At 45.8% G+C, this 16,396-nt stretch overlaps 1 protein-coding gene across 2 annotated transcripts in view; it reads right to left on the reverse strand.

Moving 5' to 3' along the window:
* WDFY4 (WDFY family member 4) overlaps positions 1-16,396 on the reverse strand; it is an 821,140-nt gene that overhangs the window by 246,289 nt on the left and 558,455 nt on the right. For both annotated transcript variants that reach the window (XM_085608765.1, XM_085608766.1), the window contains 2 exons: positions 10,276-10,424; positions 3,483-3,771 (listed from right to left, as the gene is read on the reverse strand). In XM_085608765.1, the coding sequence (XP_085464891.1) occupies positions 3,483-3,771; positions 10,276-10,424 (438 nt within the window). The remainder of the gene's footprint in view (positions 1-3,482; positions 3,772-10,275; positions 10,425-16,396) is intronic.

Here is a 16,396-nt window from a genome sequence, read left to right on the forward strand (position 1 = left end):
CAGGCTCGGTCCTCACTGAATGGGAGGCCTTTAAGGTGGTGGTTAGGGGCCATTGTCTGGGGCGGTCTTGAAGTATTCGTAGACAACTAGACACCTCGTTGACCCGCATTGAAGAACGATTACTCCTACTCGAGTCACAAGTTGTCACTAGCCCGACAAGGCAGCGGCAGCTTGATGCTGCCCACGCCGAGCGCGCGGTGCTTCTGGACCGACTGCGCTGCCATAACTTTTTAGCACACTCGATCCACTCCCACTCGGCCGCGGACAAAGCCGGGAGACTACTGGCCTATCTGATTAGGCAGGAATATCCCCAGCGCCCCATACATTTCTTACAAGACGACCTTAGTCGGGAGCGCAGCACCCAGGGAGACATTCACGCACTGATGACTTAGCACTACACCCTGACGGTGGATCGGTCCCTGGAGCTGGACTCCCCTATAGTGGAAGACGAAGTGCGGGACGCATTACGGGCCTTGTCCTCAGGTAAAACTCCAGGGCCGGACGGTCTTCCGACAGAATTCTTTAAGACCTACGCGGAACATCTGGCACCACAGCTGCACTCTGTGTTTCTGGAGGCAATCTCGGAAGGGACCTTGCCTCCCACCATGCGTACCGCTAATGTGGTGTCTTTATTGAAACCTGGTAAGGACCCCACATCACCTGGTTCATATCGACCGATTGCCATATTAAATTCGGATTATAAGATCCTGGCAAAGATCCTCGCCAATAGACTGGCTCCGTTAGTCCCTGATCTGGTACACTCTGACCAGAATGGCTTTGTTCCACAGCGTAACACGGCCCTGAATCTGCGCCGCTACTTTCGAGTGGCGGAATATGCCCCAATCACCTGGCCGCGTTCCGGTTGTATGGTATTAGATCTCGAGAAGGCTTTCGACTCGCTGGCCTGGAACTTTCTATTTGCTGCCCTTGTTTGCTTTGGAGTCTGCCCCTATTTCCTCAGCTTGGTCCGATTGCTATACTGTGAACCGTCAGTTCGGGTTAGGACAGGCCCATATATTTCCGATCCGATTCGAGTGCGGCGTGGGACCCGGCAGGGATGCCCCCTGTCCCCACTACTGTTTGCGTTAGCGGTGGAGCCGCTGGCGGCTCATATCCGCACGCATGTTGATATGGGAATAACACTAGGCGATGGCATTCACACCATTTCGCTCTACGTGGATGACTTGTTAATATACGCCAGGGATCTTCATGAAATTCCCCCCTCCCTTGATCGAGCCCTTAGCCACTTTGCACGGGCCTCCGGGTTGAGAGTCAACCCGACTAAGTCCATACTCTCCCCATTCCTGGGGGATACACCGGATCCAGGCTTCCCGCTCGGAGGAACACCGGTGGCCTGGTGCACCGACCCTTTTCGTTACTTGGGTGTTCAGGTTTATCGCACCAAAGCTGACCTCTTTAAAGGAAATGTGGTCCGGGCTACCATGGCAATCCGATCTCAGATGAGCTTCTGGAAGAATCTCCCGTTGGCAATCTCTCTGGTAGGGTCGCGCTGGTTAATATGGTGGTCCTTCCCCGCCTCCTTTATTATTTTGCCACGCGACCCCTTATTATCTCCCCCCCCTTCTTTAAGCAGTGGGAAAGGGTAGTACGAGATTTCATATAGGGGACTTCACACCATAGAGTGTCCATGGGCAAGCTTTATCTACCTGCATAGCTGGGCGGACTCGCAGTGCCCAATTTTGGGCATTACTACCTGGCCTCCCAACTGCAGTGGGTCACCAGGTGGATGTCTTCCTGTTATCTACCAGACACGGCCTCTTTACGACCCCCGCTACTGCTAAAAACCTTGCTTCAGATTTTCCACCCCTGCTCCTCATCTAAGCCTCCGGATATTTTCCTCCTCACTATAGCACACAAATGCTTCCGCAGTTGCCTTTTCCTCACTAGAGCCACCATTCCATACGCACCTGCCATTCCTCTTTTGGGGACTCCACGGGGGGACACACCTACACGACAGCAGCAGAGTTACATCACTGGACCTCAGAGGGGGTACAGTACGTGGGGGACCTCTTTCAAGAAGGCGCTCTTATTCCATTCCGGGACCTCATACTGGGAGAAAATATACCTCCAGGGCAGTTCTTATTACACAGGGCACTCATAGCCTCTTTAGCGTCCAAATGGGGTACACTCGCCTAGGAGCCTCCCATACATCATACCTTGCAGTACCTTCATGGGATGGGGAGGGGGAAACACCTTACGCGCTGGTTCGCATCCTCCCTTCGACAACACACGGAAGCAGATCTTACTCGTCTTCGGCTTCACTGGGAGGGGGCCCTGGGTAGAGCGTTTACTGATAGGGCATGGCTAGCTGCCCGTAGCGGTCAGTCCCGCATCCCACGGAATCAACGGTTCCGACAGATACAATTTTTCATACTGCACCAAGCCTACCTTACCCCAGCCCAAATAAACAGGTACTTCCTCCACATAGATGCGGCTTGTCCCGCTGCCGACAACTAGATGTCGACTTGATACAAATGCTTTGGGGATGCTCGGTCCTGAATGACTACTGGCGCACCGTGACAACCACTCTCATACGTTGCACAGTACGCAGCATTCCCCCGACTTGGGAAGCTCATATACTGCACCTCTTTAGCAGGAACAAGATACATAGAGCTGCCACACGGTTTCTTGACCTAGGCCTCATAACAGCTAAGCGCCTGCTCACCAAGCGCTGGAAATCCCCCCTATCACCCTCTTGCTTGGCACCTGTCCTTCTCCAATTGGGCGAGGGCGGACGGTGCGGTGCTGCGCATGGAAGATCTGCTTGGCATCCGTATGTTCCCCCTGGTGCCTCAGTGGGATGCAATGGTCTCCAAGCTTTTGGGGGCAGACACGGGATCCCTATCTGCATCACAGAGGGCTCCCACTCAGGGTGGCCCCCCTGCCGACACGACCCAGGCCTGACACCAATGCCCAGACTGCCATTACCCTTTTGGCATGACACTCCACTGCTGCTGAACCTTAAGGGAGTTTGAGGTCCTCCAGCAAATTTACCCGTGGTGGCAGGTCTTGCGCGACTCTATCCTATCCTTCGTTTGCTTTCGTTGCCCTCATTTTGTTGTGCCCTATGTCCCGGGCTACGTTTGAACTGCACTGCTCCTACACTACTCGCACATTACTTGATGCCGCGACTTGTCAACACCACTCTGTCTTTCCTGAGATATTGCCGCAAGCTTTGATGTGATTGGTGCACACTGACTGTTTCATTGTCATGTAGCTATTAACTCGGCTGTACACTGTTCCTTTCTCCTTTGTTGGATGAGTGCTATTCTGCCTGTATGTTTTATTGACTAATGTGCAAAAACAAACAAAAGAAAAAGTTAATAAAAACGATTTAAACAAAAAAAAATGTGTTAGTTTAACCCTTGATGCGTGGCGCTTAGCAGGGCTGAAATAACTGACCAGTTATACATAGTCTTTTCATCACAGTAACACATTGACATTATCTGTTGCTCTCTCACCTGCAGAAGATAGCGCATCAGCTGGATTTCTTTCACTTCATGGTATGAGTGCCTTTGGCATGTTGGACTCTCTGGAAGTGGCACATGGCTAACTGCTGACCAATTACTACTTCCTGTCGGCTTGATGTCACTTCCTGTGAGCTCTGACTCACTTACTGTGGGCACTATCTCAGGTCCTTTCTGCTGAAATTCTTTTTTTACTGATAACTTCTTACTGTGCCTAGGCTGCATCTTCCTTTCGGACCACTGATCTTCATGATACAGAGAGAAGATTAAAGAATCGCCGATGCTGAAAAGGAAACATGATCTTAATGAAAGTCCAATGGATTCCGTGGAGTATTTGCAATTACATGATACTAGGACAATAACATCAAGAAATGTTAAGTTTCCACACAAGCCAATATTTACGATCTCTAAAAAATGCCTTTCCCCCCTGATCAATCAAACTCTGTTGGAGGGTCCTACTCTAATTTAAACATATGTTTCATTCAATCTCTACCAGTTTAAGACATTCATTCAGCCTGGTGCCTCTAAATGAGACTAAGCTAGGCCACCAAAGAAAGGTGCCTCATACTGCATTGCCAAAAGGCTTGCACTGATGTTGACTACAGCAGATCCATTGTTTTTTGTGGCATAGCAGTGCAGGAAATGAGGGGGAACCAGACAGATCCCAGACCTGACAACTCTTATTGAGTGCCCCAAGTGAAACATGCAGAATGTATCCTGTGTAACAGCACTGGGGCTCATTCAGCAGCACACGCAAGTCTGCTTTCGCATTGGAGACAACCTGCAAGCATGAAGGGACTTTACTATTTTCACTTCCAGTTGGGCCCAAAGGTGATATAAAGGGCCATCAGACCAACTTTTTTTTCAGCATCATCCTGGCTGGGTGCAATTTGGAGCGTGTCACTTAGATGCAAATGCAATGGTGGGAAACAAAGGCACACAGCTTGTTATCACTTCACAAGTATTGAAAAGAATCTATGATTTGGAGGCAGGTATTTGATTTTGATCAACCCCTGTATACAATACACACAAATAAAGAATTAAATAGCATGTACTATATAACATTTCACATCCCATTGGAGGGTGTCAGAGTGCTTTATATAACACACACATTTACAGATAATAAATCATACACATGTGAAAATCAATGTGCAAGAAATGATACATAAGACAATGATGATTATAAGGTAGAAAGAGTCACATCTTTCTCTTACTTAGGCATCATATGTTAAAAGTGCCTACAAGGAACAAACACAAAGTCAGGATTTAAAATGTAATGTAGTGATTGGGATTGTATGTACTAACAAGACTTTAATACTACCCAAAGTAACTCTTTTTAACAACCTTAGAATAATGACAGATTGAGAAAACAAATAACATTCTAAACCCATGCCTTGGAGTTTTCATGCAGCACCTGGATGCTGGTGTATAGCTCACTGTGCTATACTGGAAGCCCTGCAACTTATGAACAGCAAATCACAAAAGGATCATTGTGTCAAGACCAGTAGCCTACCTACCTAGCCACATAAAATACAAATCAGGTTTCTGCATGTTACACGACAGAATGTATGACCGTACTACGCATATTAATACCACACATGCCATTTCAACGCGGATAATACTACACTAGTTCCCCTACAACAACCTACCATTAAAATGCATTCTTTTACCATGCATATGCCTTTACCATGCATACCATTACAAAGCAAAGGCATGCATGGTAAAGGCATACACATGGTAAAAGTGTCTAAGGTAAGTTACACTACAATGCCCTACCCTAAACCCTAAAGCAGTACCCCTGCATGACCCCCCGAGCCCCAATCCTTTCCCTATCCTAAACCCTAAATCACTACCCCTGCACGACCCTCCCACGACCCCCAGACCTCTCCCTACCCTAAAACACTTCCCTGCATGACCCCCAACCTTTCCCTAAACACTACCCTCCACAATCCTCCCCCGACCCCCACTCCTCTCCCTACTCTAAACCCTAAAACACTACCCCTGCACAACCCCCCAGTACTTTCCTACCCTAAAACACAACCCCTGCATGTCCCTTCCTCGACCCCCAGTCCTCTCCCTACCCTAAATCACTACCCTGCATGACCCCCTGACTCTACCCTAAACCCTAAAACACTACCCCTGCACGACCATACCCTAAACCACTACTCCTGCACAACCCCCCAACCCTACCCTAAACCCTAAAACACTACCCCTGCACGACCCTCACCCCAACCCCCAGTCCTCTCCCAACCTTAAAACACTACCCTGCACGCCCCCCTCCCCGACTCCCTTTTACCCTAAATTAGTAACCCCCACCCCAGGCCCAATGCCTCTTACCTTTCTCTCCTCGTGGTTCCTCTTTCTCCTCTTTTTTTCCTCTTTCTCCTCGTGGTTCCTGGTTCCTTCGATAGTCTGAGGGGTGGTGCACGTCGTTGTGAGGAAATGGAAGACCCTCTGTTTCCTCACAACGACGTGGATCGCCTTATTTTTTTACAACGTATTTGCTTTTACCATACATATCTTTACAAGGAAATTCGTTGTAAAGGCATGTGTGGTAAACGCATATGCGCTGTAAAAAAATGCATAGTAAAAACTATGCGTTGTTACAACACATGCGTGGTAAGGCTTGCGTCGTAATGGCATGCAGGGAAACAGTCGCGATGTAATAGCTGTTTTCCTACACAACAGGCCCCACTGCAGGCGTATTATCCATCTATGCTACTTTTAGGTAAAACTGACTAGAAAAAAACACAGATATCTCCAAGTGAATTAACCACCGGAGTTATCTTACTATTATTATTATCCCCTGAAAATTACTGGGCACAAAAGAACCCTGTAGTAGGTGCCCTAACCACATAAGATATTTGAAAATGCAGACTCTTTGTGACCAATTAACAAAAAAGAGACACATTTACTGTCATGCTTGCCTTTGTTGCCAATTTCTTTGTGGCTGAGTTAAAAAAAATTAAATGTATAAGTTGACTGTCAGACTCGGCTTTTTATTACTCCGCCCCTCGCTACTCCAACCCCTCTCCACAGCCACATCTTGCCTCCAAATTTATAGGTTCCCGGAATAAGTGTTTTCCAATTCTAGCACCGTTCCTCAGCACATGGCTACTTTCTGCGAAATCCACAAATCAGTCATTGTGACCGAAAGCACCTGACTGGGAACTTGACAGTTCTGGGCCAAGGCTCTGTGCACCGGGATTCACCCTATCCAGCAGTGACCAAAGGTGTAGCAAGGATGTCATGGGCCCTGGTGCAAGCAGGGAAAATAGTCCCTTTGACTGCTGTTGTGGTAGTAAAATACAGCAGTTATCATGGTTCAATGGGCTCCTCGGGGATCTGGGCCCGGTGCCACTACACCTGCTGCACCCATTGTATGGCAGTGACCCAGTGTAGGCCAGACTGCTGCAATGCCACATACAATGCTGTTCAAAAAGTATCCTCACCTACACTTCTGTACGAGCACCGCACGCGCAAGTAGTCCTAGTGAATGATGTCTGACCTTAAAGCAGAGAAGCAAGAAAAATACATGTCCTCCTCTTCAGCTGGGTGCCAGGACTCAGCAACTGCCCTTTTCCTGTCTCACTGCGCGAGTTGCATAACACAGAGCCGATTCCAGCAGGCCCTGAAGTGAGGAGGGGAGAAGCTGCAGTCTTTCTGCAGTTTCCTTGCAATTTCTGTATTTGGTTGCTTCATGGAAGCAATACCAATTTATAAGCAAATGCAGTTGGTGTTAAAACAGGGGCTCCCTGCAATATTTTCCTCTGTTCTCGCCTAGATTCATTCTTTGGCATGCCATGTAACATTTAGTTTCCATTTATGGACCCAGGACCTGAAATAGCATCCACCAGGACCATCGCAGCGCTCCTCAATTTAGGAAAGAGTTGAAGACTCACCTCTTTAAAGAACACTACATCATAATGCATTAACCGCCCACAACTCAGCTTTATTTCCTATTATTAGCTGGCTTTGAGATTGCCTTTGCCTTTTGGCTACTAATATTATAGTAATATTTGTTTATTGTTGATCCAAGTAGTACAAAATAGGGGTGGAATTAGTCACCAGTGATCTGCTTACAACAGAACAAAAAGCTGATACTAATCTACTTAATTAGAAGTGTGGTAACTACCTCTTTAAAAGCACCTCGTTCTTCAGACAAGTGCCAGAACAGTCCTGTTAAAAGTGCTACAGTCCTAGAGTGCAGTGAAGGGCCTGGTAGTGATGCACAAAGGTGAGGACATTGCGTCACTAGAGGTAATGCTGTCTCCTGACCAGTGCTAGCAGTGCATCACTAGAATAAGGGCTGTACTGAGAAGTGCTGGCACTGTGCATGACTTGAATAAAGGCAATGCAGGAAGTGTTTGGAATGTAAAATGTGAGGGTGAACCAGTCTTCAGATGTGACAGTACTGCACATATGGTGACAGGAGGGATTCCTAAGAGACATACTTTTAAGGGAACGTATTAGTTGCCAGTCACAGGGGCAGATTAGATTAGGCTCCCAGTCGCGGTCCGTGCAGGTAACAGCGGTGAGGCCCCGTTGGGGAGGATTTCGAGGTACGATGTCGAGGGGAAATTAATTATTTATTTAATTTCCCCCTCTGCATCGTCCCTAGAAATCCCCACTCACGCGCTGTTACCTGCACGGACCGCGGCTGCCAGCTCCATGCCTAACACTCATCCTGCACTGGAGAACAAGGTAATGCTCAGCATGAAAGTCATAAACAGCAAGTTCTGCTTTTTTGGAACTTTTTACTCACAAGGCCCTTATCTATGCCAGGTCTCTTCTCTATACACACGGACAGAGGCCTCTGACAGGCTGAAGGCAGACTTCAGCCCAGCGTTACAGTATCGGCTCTCAAGAGGTTTGGATTCATTAATATCAGTCCTACAGTCAGCAGTGACCTCACCAGCTCAGGCCTTTAAACAAGAGCACGTCAATAACATTGTTTTAACTATTGATCGGAGATGATAAAACAGTGATGGGAGCGAAGAGGGCCAGTGATGGATCGCCATTCCAGGGGGAGTCGGGACAGCCCCGCCCTATGGGATGAGGGAGGGCACTGCACTGCTGCAGTGCTTAACTTGTAAAACAGTAAGTGCGGGCTCAAAGTTTTTCTCAGGCGCTCACAGCCTCACGGCTGACAAATGCCAGGATTACTGAATACCAAAGCAGGGATGTCTTGATGCCACCCTCTGCCTCTTTCTTCCTCAGCCAGGCACTCCCTCCTCTTTATTTCTCTCGCAGGTTCTTTTTCATCCTCGTTTTCTCCCTCTGTCACTGTTGTTCTGTCTTTCTCTTCCTCCTTTCTTGTTTTATATCTTGCTCTGGGGCAAAGTCGAATGAGGAAAAATAAGTGCTGGTCTCCAAAAATGAACCTAGGCGGACTCCACCTGCAAACACCAGCTCAGCTTAAGCCACTTAAGCACTGCCCCGCTGCAGGAACAGATGTCTAATGCTTGCAGCGCCATCCACAAGGCACTCCCTGCTGTCACCACTCGAGATACAGAGACACTCCTCCATGTAGAAACAGTACAAACCTTCCACTCCAGGACACCTCTCTCAAAAACAGAAAGAATTTTCCACTTCCAGTACCAACAGCTAGATTGGAATCTACCCACATAGGTATGGTTACTTTCGAAGGGAGTTTTCAGACACCGTACCGCTGCAGCAACAGCCGTCTAATCCGCTCATGAATCCATCCTGCCCACTATATGCCACTTCTCTCAGCGCCAATGCACTCTACACCACCGCACACTATGACAGGCCACTCTGCAACACTGCACTCTATGCCATTAGACTCCCATTAGACCCCACTCTACTCTGAACTATTGCATTCTATGCCAATGCACTCTATGCCGCTGCATTCTATGCCACTCTACTCAGCATCACTCTGCAGCACTACACTCTAAGCCACTGCACTCTATAGCACTGCACTCTACTCTACACCACTCTACTCTGCATCAGTCTACTCTGTACGGCTCAACTCCACTGCACTCTATGCCACTCTGCTCTGCATCACTGCACTCTATGCTACTCTACTCTGCACCACACTAATCTACGGCACTGCATTCTACAATGCTGCATTGTACGCCACTGAATTCCATGACCCTGCACTCTACGCCACTGCGCTCAATGCCACTAAATTCTGCAACACTCTACGTCAATGCACTCTACGCCACTCCACTCCACGCCACTCCACTCTACGCGACTCCACTTCATGCCGCTCAAATACACAACATCTATGCCACTCCTCTCTACTCCACTCGTCACCTTTCCACACCATTCTCTTCTACCCCACTAACTTTTAGCCATGCTGGTGTACAACATGGCTAAAATACATTGGCAAAGCCAGTAGCTCTTGCATAGGCGAGACCTATTGGCTTTGCCAATACTTGTTCAGGATAAGTGTGGACTTCTTGTCTAACATTTTGGTTAGTGATGTACTGCATTGTTTTATGATTATTCTAACTCTCTGCTTTTGAGTATACATCTATATATTGATGTAACAACTGTCAACCAGTCTTCATTTTAAGTTTGAGTTGACCACAAAATAGTGTCCTCGTCCTGCACTTGTTTCCTGTGCAAAGCGGAAAGAAGTCTAGAGAATGAATTTATCTGGGTTTATTTTTGATAGAGCATCCTCTTCCTGCACAGACAAGACAGAAGACACTATCTATGCATTCACCAGTGGTGGACCAATGTCGTGACTGTTGCAATCTATCACTGTTCGCTGTAGACATCATAGGCTAGAGGCAGTGGTGGGGGAGAGAGATCTTACCTGGAGATACAGTGCTTGGTGCAGTACACATCACCGAGTATTGAGAGGGTGAAATGTTGGCACATGTAGAAATGTTCTTTGCCAAAAAGCAGCACTCCTTCCGATACTGTGTGTCCTTCAACAAGTGCTACTGCCAACTTCAACGAGATCTGAGGAAGAAAGAGAGACAACGGTGAGCGGATGATGGACTGAACTATTGAGAAGACAAGCGATACAAGGAATTGTGTTGGATAAAGTTAGCATAAAACCTCCCTTTTAGTTCTCTCTCCGAGCATGCAATCTGGGAGATTCATTGATCTCAAACCATGTCAAAGAGCTAGGAGAGCAGTGACCATAACTCAAAGGTGGATCATAGGCATTAATACACATGCTTATTCAGAAAATACACAATGAGAAAATGTCAATAAATATACACAAAATGTTATTTGTATGTACATAGTACTATTTCAAATTGCCTACAAATCATGAGAATGTAAATAAAAACCACTCATCGGTGACAATTGTACCCAACTCCATGAATGTCCGAACCAAAGCTGAGGTTTAGGGACACTGCTGGCACAGCAAGAGTTGGTCTGGAACCCAGGAATTTGTGGACCAGAGACACATCCACCTTTGGGTCATCAGACCGCACACCATATTCTCCATATTCTCTGTCTACGCATAGGTGCATGAAGAGTGGACCTGCAGGTTGGCTCCCTCGTGGAATCAGGACTCTGAACTACCAGCATTAGAGACTTTTATTTATGATTTAATCTGCCCCTTTCTGCAGGCTCATCGTAATACTGAACTATAAAACATTGGAATCTGCAATCCTCATATAAAAAGCCATCTCTAATTTCCGTATTACAGACCACTTGGGAATTAAGACAGCAGCCATGGTGAAATACAGGCCATGGGGTATAATTGCAGCTGCAGTTCAAAGAACGCATGGATAACGAAAACTTTTTTTTCATTCTTATGATCTGTTTTTCTAAAGTAAACAGTGCTGAGCAGAGAGAGAGGTGTGTAGGGCAGTTTTTTGTACACTAAAGATCATTATTGAAAACATCAAATCTCTCTTTTTGTATACATTTTGAGCCTCAGTACTTTTTTAAGCTGACTTACATTAAACTGATTCTAATATTTTTTTTCCAACAACAGACATATCTTAATGTCTAAATGTTCTCACTGGATTCCACCTTAATTCTTAGTGTCTGCAACCATACTAGAAAACAACAGGACAGAACGTGTCTATGATTGTTGAACATACATTATCAAAGGAAATGAGCGTTTAGGAGCGACACATTTAATATGCTCATAAATTGATTGAAATCGCTCCATTTCAAGTGTGACTGCCTTTAGACTATGCCAGTAATGTGGTCTGTGATTGAAGCACTAAAGCTGACAATGTTTGTCGTGCATGAGTCAGACCATTCACTAAAGGGGGTAAATTCCCCGACAAAGTGTTAAGGAGGGTCTGTATATATGGTCACACAGATGCATTAATTAAGTCTTCCCCCTGAACCACCACAGTCTTCTCTGGAGATGAGCTTCTAAATCTAAAATCTGCGTTTTGCGAACCTCTTATGAAACTCAAACACACCTGGATCTAAGGGCTAGATTTACGAAAGTCAGGAATAGCATTTCCTAATTGTCATTTTTTACGAATCATAATTAGGAAATTGCTATTCCTAATGTATGAAACTCTTTTCAGTTTCATTAGGGAATCATCGTAGGTCGCAAATAGACCTACCTCATTAAAAATATGGAGGTAGGCTACAATTTGTGACACACTATGATTTGCTGCCATTACAGGGATGTTGCCCTGCTGGTCAGCAGACAACCATGTCTTTGATCAGGGGCAGCCGGCATGGTTCGCGGGTGGTGGTGGGGGTGGGGGGGTTTCACGCGAGGATGCGCATAATAAAAATATAAATAAAACATCAACTTACCTTTCCGCTGGGTTCCGTGTCTCTGCTCCTGCTCTCCTCGCAGAACAGGAGGCACAGCTAGGCCCCATTGACCAATCACAATGCTGCAATTTAACATTGTGATTGGTAGGCACCCATGATCCCCTGACCAATCACAATGCTGCAGTGCAGCATTGTGATTGGTTTTGAGCGTCCTGGTTTGATGCACAAACAGGGGATAGGGGCCTGGGCACGTTCTCCATGCAGGCTGTAATGCAGTCTGCATAGAGAACAGGGAAAGTGCGCATGACTGGTTTGGGCGGCCCCAGAGGGCCATCCAAACATTCATTTTGCACTTAGTCCTGGACAAACCACTTCTCCCCTGTCCTGCTCCGAGAGCAGAGCAGCCCCCGCCACCCGCCCTCATGCAAAGCAACACAAACATAAAATGATCATCACTAAAAGTTATCATGTTATGTTTCCTCTTCTCGCACTGCTTGAAAGCAGTCGTGCGACACTCCTCCGCCATAGGGGAGGAGCCACCACTGTCTATGATTGCTCTTAAATAAAGCTATATATATATATATATATATATATATATATATATATATATATATATATATATATATATATATATATATATATATATATGTAAAAAATGCAGCTCATTTTCCTTAAAGGAAAACAGGGTGCATTTACCCAAAAAAGAAATAATAAAATAACTCTGAAGTTTCATTTTTTAGGATTAGGCTGTGGTCCCTTGGACCACTACCTACTCATAAAACTGTTTTTTCAACCCTTTCCCATTTGCGAATGGGTTACACCAACTTTCCATTGACGGTAAATTGTGAATGTTTTGCGACCGTATTTCAGTCACAAAACATTCATACAACCATTTCAATTCAGTTTTTTGAAGGGATGCCTTCAACACACCCCTTCCAAATACCGAATTGCAAAACCCAATTTGCGATTAATCACAAATTGGGATTTGTAAATCACAAAATGTGTTTTTGAGGTCCTAAACAGCCCTATTCTCAGAATCAGGCGTTTGTGAATGGAAACATGCATACATGTAACCCATTGTTTATTATTTGTGCACAGACAATGGGTTGGAGATAAAAAAACAAAAGCCTTTGTGTGTGGGTTTCAGCAACGTGCGTAATAGATAAGAAAGAGGCAGGCCTGGCATCCTCACTCGTTCTCCCCTTACCTGATGTAAATGTCATAGCAGCAGTGGTCGAAGTGGGTGAGATCAGCAGGGCATGGTGTGCCCCTACTTCTTTGAATCAACAGATTCTGTTCCCCAACTTTTTTTTATTTTAAATATGCGTCCCAGGATGACAAAAATAGCCAAGGTATACAGATAAGGCTCGCATTCATGGCCATTCGTGGAGAGGCGGACGTGCAGGGTGGGCAGGGTGGGCAGAGAAGGAAAAGAACTCTGTCTTTTCCTTCTTGCCCAGAGAAGACAAGGAGAGTGTCCACTTCTGCTCTGCTGATGGCATCTGCAACCCCCTTTCTTCCTCTTATTGCCTCTCTTTATGTCTAGCTCCTCTTCACTTACTGAAAACGGTGACTTCAAGAAACTGTTCTCACCCTCTTTGTTCTCCTTTCGTTTATTTGTTCCCCTTGAAATTGATCCCAAAAAAACCCACTTTTGCTGGAAATGTCTTTTTTGAAATTTTTCTATTCCAAAGTGTAGCCTCAGAAATAATATGTTCAAAACATGAAAAATAAATAAAGCAAGACAGAGTTGTCACAAAGTGGCCAGATTGATTTTATTCACACCCAAACACATTAACGTCACTTTACAGAGTTTGCCAGTGGAGCACTACTTTTGTTTTCTTGTCTTTCTTTGAACAGCAGTGTTTTCCCCGGGTGGGGAAGTGCACCAATCCTGGATGTACTGCAATGCCTGATTGATGGGTGGAATGGAAAACAAAATGCGTACCGCTGCTCTGTGTTCATGGATGGGGTCTTTTTAAACCACACTGCTTACGTTTTGTAAGGATATGAGCAATGGACATTGAAATAGGTTCCTTTCTGGCCCTGTAGTCATGTCCTTAACTTTTTAGGCAAAATCACTTACTGATTTCTGAATAGTGAGTGTAAAAGCGTTAAGTTAACCATGGTTTACTTAATCTTGCATTCCCTATGAGTGTTTGCTTTTTCCAGCATGTTCTTACTTTATTTTTTAGGCAACATATTGCTCTTGTCTAGTGCGTAATTTGAATTGAGTTGCATCCAGGTGGTCAAAATGATGCCGCAGTGTTGACTAAATTATGCAGCAAAAAAAGGCTGCAGTGTAATGCAGTATATTTTCTGATACTTGATTTTTGGTGAATTTTTACACATACTAACAGTCTCTGGAAAGATTTTTCCTTATTAGTACCAGTGTAACATACAAATGCAGCAGTGAGGAAGGTGATCAGTCAACCTTTGCAAGGGCCGTCCACTTTGCAGCAACACAAGTCACATTTTAAGTAACTTTTGATCCATGTAAGCTACAATTTATTAATTAAAATTGTCAGATTATGCAGCAGATGTTGTATTATGTGGCAAATATGTCAGAGTCATAATTATACAGATAACATTTGCAAACTAGGATATTTTGCCATTCATGTTTGAACTGCTCTTGTGGAAAAAGGGAGAAGTGCTGACGACAGAAACTGCATGGCTCGGAGACAAATGGCTTGTGCTTCCACTTTTAAGTGTATTTGGGACATTCTGTGATTAGAAACATCCCACTTTGTGAATGTATTTTAATGTCAATAACTCATATTAAACCTTAAATAGTCATGTGTATCCATTGGTTGAATTAAATAACATAACAAGATGTAACTGCTCAGGGAAATGCCAAACAAAGACTAGAAATTGGGATGTTTTGCACATTCGGGCTACACCTCTGACTCCGGCCACTGATCCAGTCCTCGGGTTATTCCTGCCCTCCGATTCTCGGCCCACAGTTCTCCTCCCCCCCCCCCCCCCCCCCTTCGACGGAAGGCGGCAGCAAAACTTGTGCAGAGCAGGGAAACTGATCTCTCTGCACCGTAGGTATATTGGAAGCACGCACAGGCACAAAACGTTGGCCTGAGTGTGTGCGGAATAAATGGCCGTGCAGATATTACAACATGGATCAAAAATCGAGGCTGTCTATATTCGCAGACCTTCTATTGAAAATTGCAGCCTTCGTGCTCCACGGGAAATGAGCGATTCTCAAAATCGCCAAAAGCTGGAGGGTCTGATCGAGGGCAAACCTGCGCACGGGCTCAGCAGGCTGTCTGCCCCATCACCTTCTGTAGCTGGTGACACTGAGATATCGACTGGATCCATTTGTGGAGTAACAGAACCCCCTGAGTGACCACTACTTAAGACGGCCTCGCAGGACGGCAATAGTCACATCTGTCGGTGAGCACTCCTCTCAGGCCTCAAGAGTGACCTGTGACCTTCAGAGAATGAAACCGCCATTGACGTTGTGTGCCAAATGGTGTACTTAAACCTCATCACGGTTTGCTTCTATTACGGGATTGCAGCCTACGTGGGGTATGATCCTAGCCAATGCATTAGAAAGCCCTCCCTAGCCACCCCGACTAGGCTCAGCTGCCTGCACACCATGATAAGTAGAAGCCAAGGTTGGTAACCGAGCCACAAACCTATCTACATTCCCCAGCATTCACCGGGTTAATGGACAACAGGAACTTCTGTAGATCAGCACCGTGGACAGCACCTCCGGAGACTCGGCAAAACACTGCCTTTGAAATGAGGAAAGCGTGTTTAAAACATGGCCTACTATCATTAGTTGAACTACAATTCATTACCAGTCCCCCAATTTGACCTTCCATAAGTCTCCCCACCCTGCTTTCCCATACTTGATTTCACCAGACATCCCAGTACCATTTCTTAATTGTTTAAATAATAAAGCCCGTTTTAAACAGGCTATCTTAGGCCCAAACATCTGGAATTGCATTTGTATGCACTTTTGTCTGTGTGTGCGCATGGATGAGGGCGTGCGTGTGTGTATTTATATAACATTTGTCAGACCTTCTCTCCATGTTGTGGGGCAGATTTTTGTACTGTTGTTTCTCCTCACGGTCGAAGTTCGTGGGTGCAGTTTCTTGCAGGGGTTATCAAAGACACTCTTAGTTTCCTTGCTTGTCCTCTGGTAGCTCTGGTCAATTAGTCAAGGCTAACTCCAGGAGGTGGCTGTAGGTCTATGCTTAGGAAATAGTTGT

Source organism: Triturus cristatus, chromosome 1_2 (assembly GCF_964204655.1).
Source record: "Triturus cristatus chromosome 1_2, aTriCri1.1, whole genome shotgun sequence".
NCBI classification, from domain to species: Eukaryota; Metazoa; Chordata; class Amphibia; order Caudata; family Salamandridae; genus Triturus; species Triturus cristatus.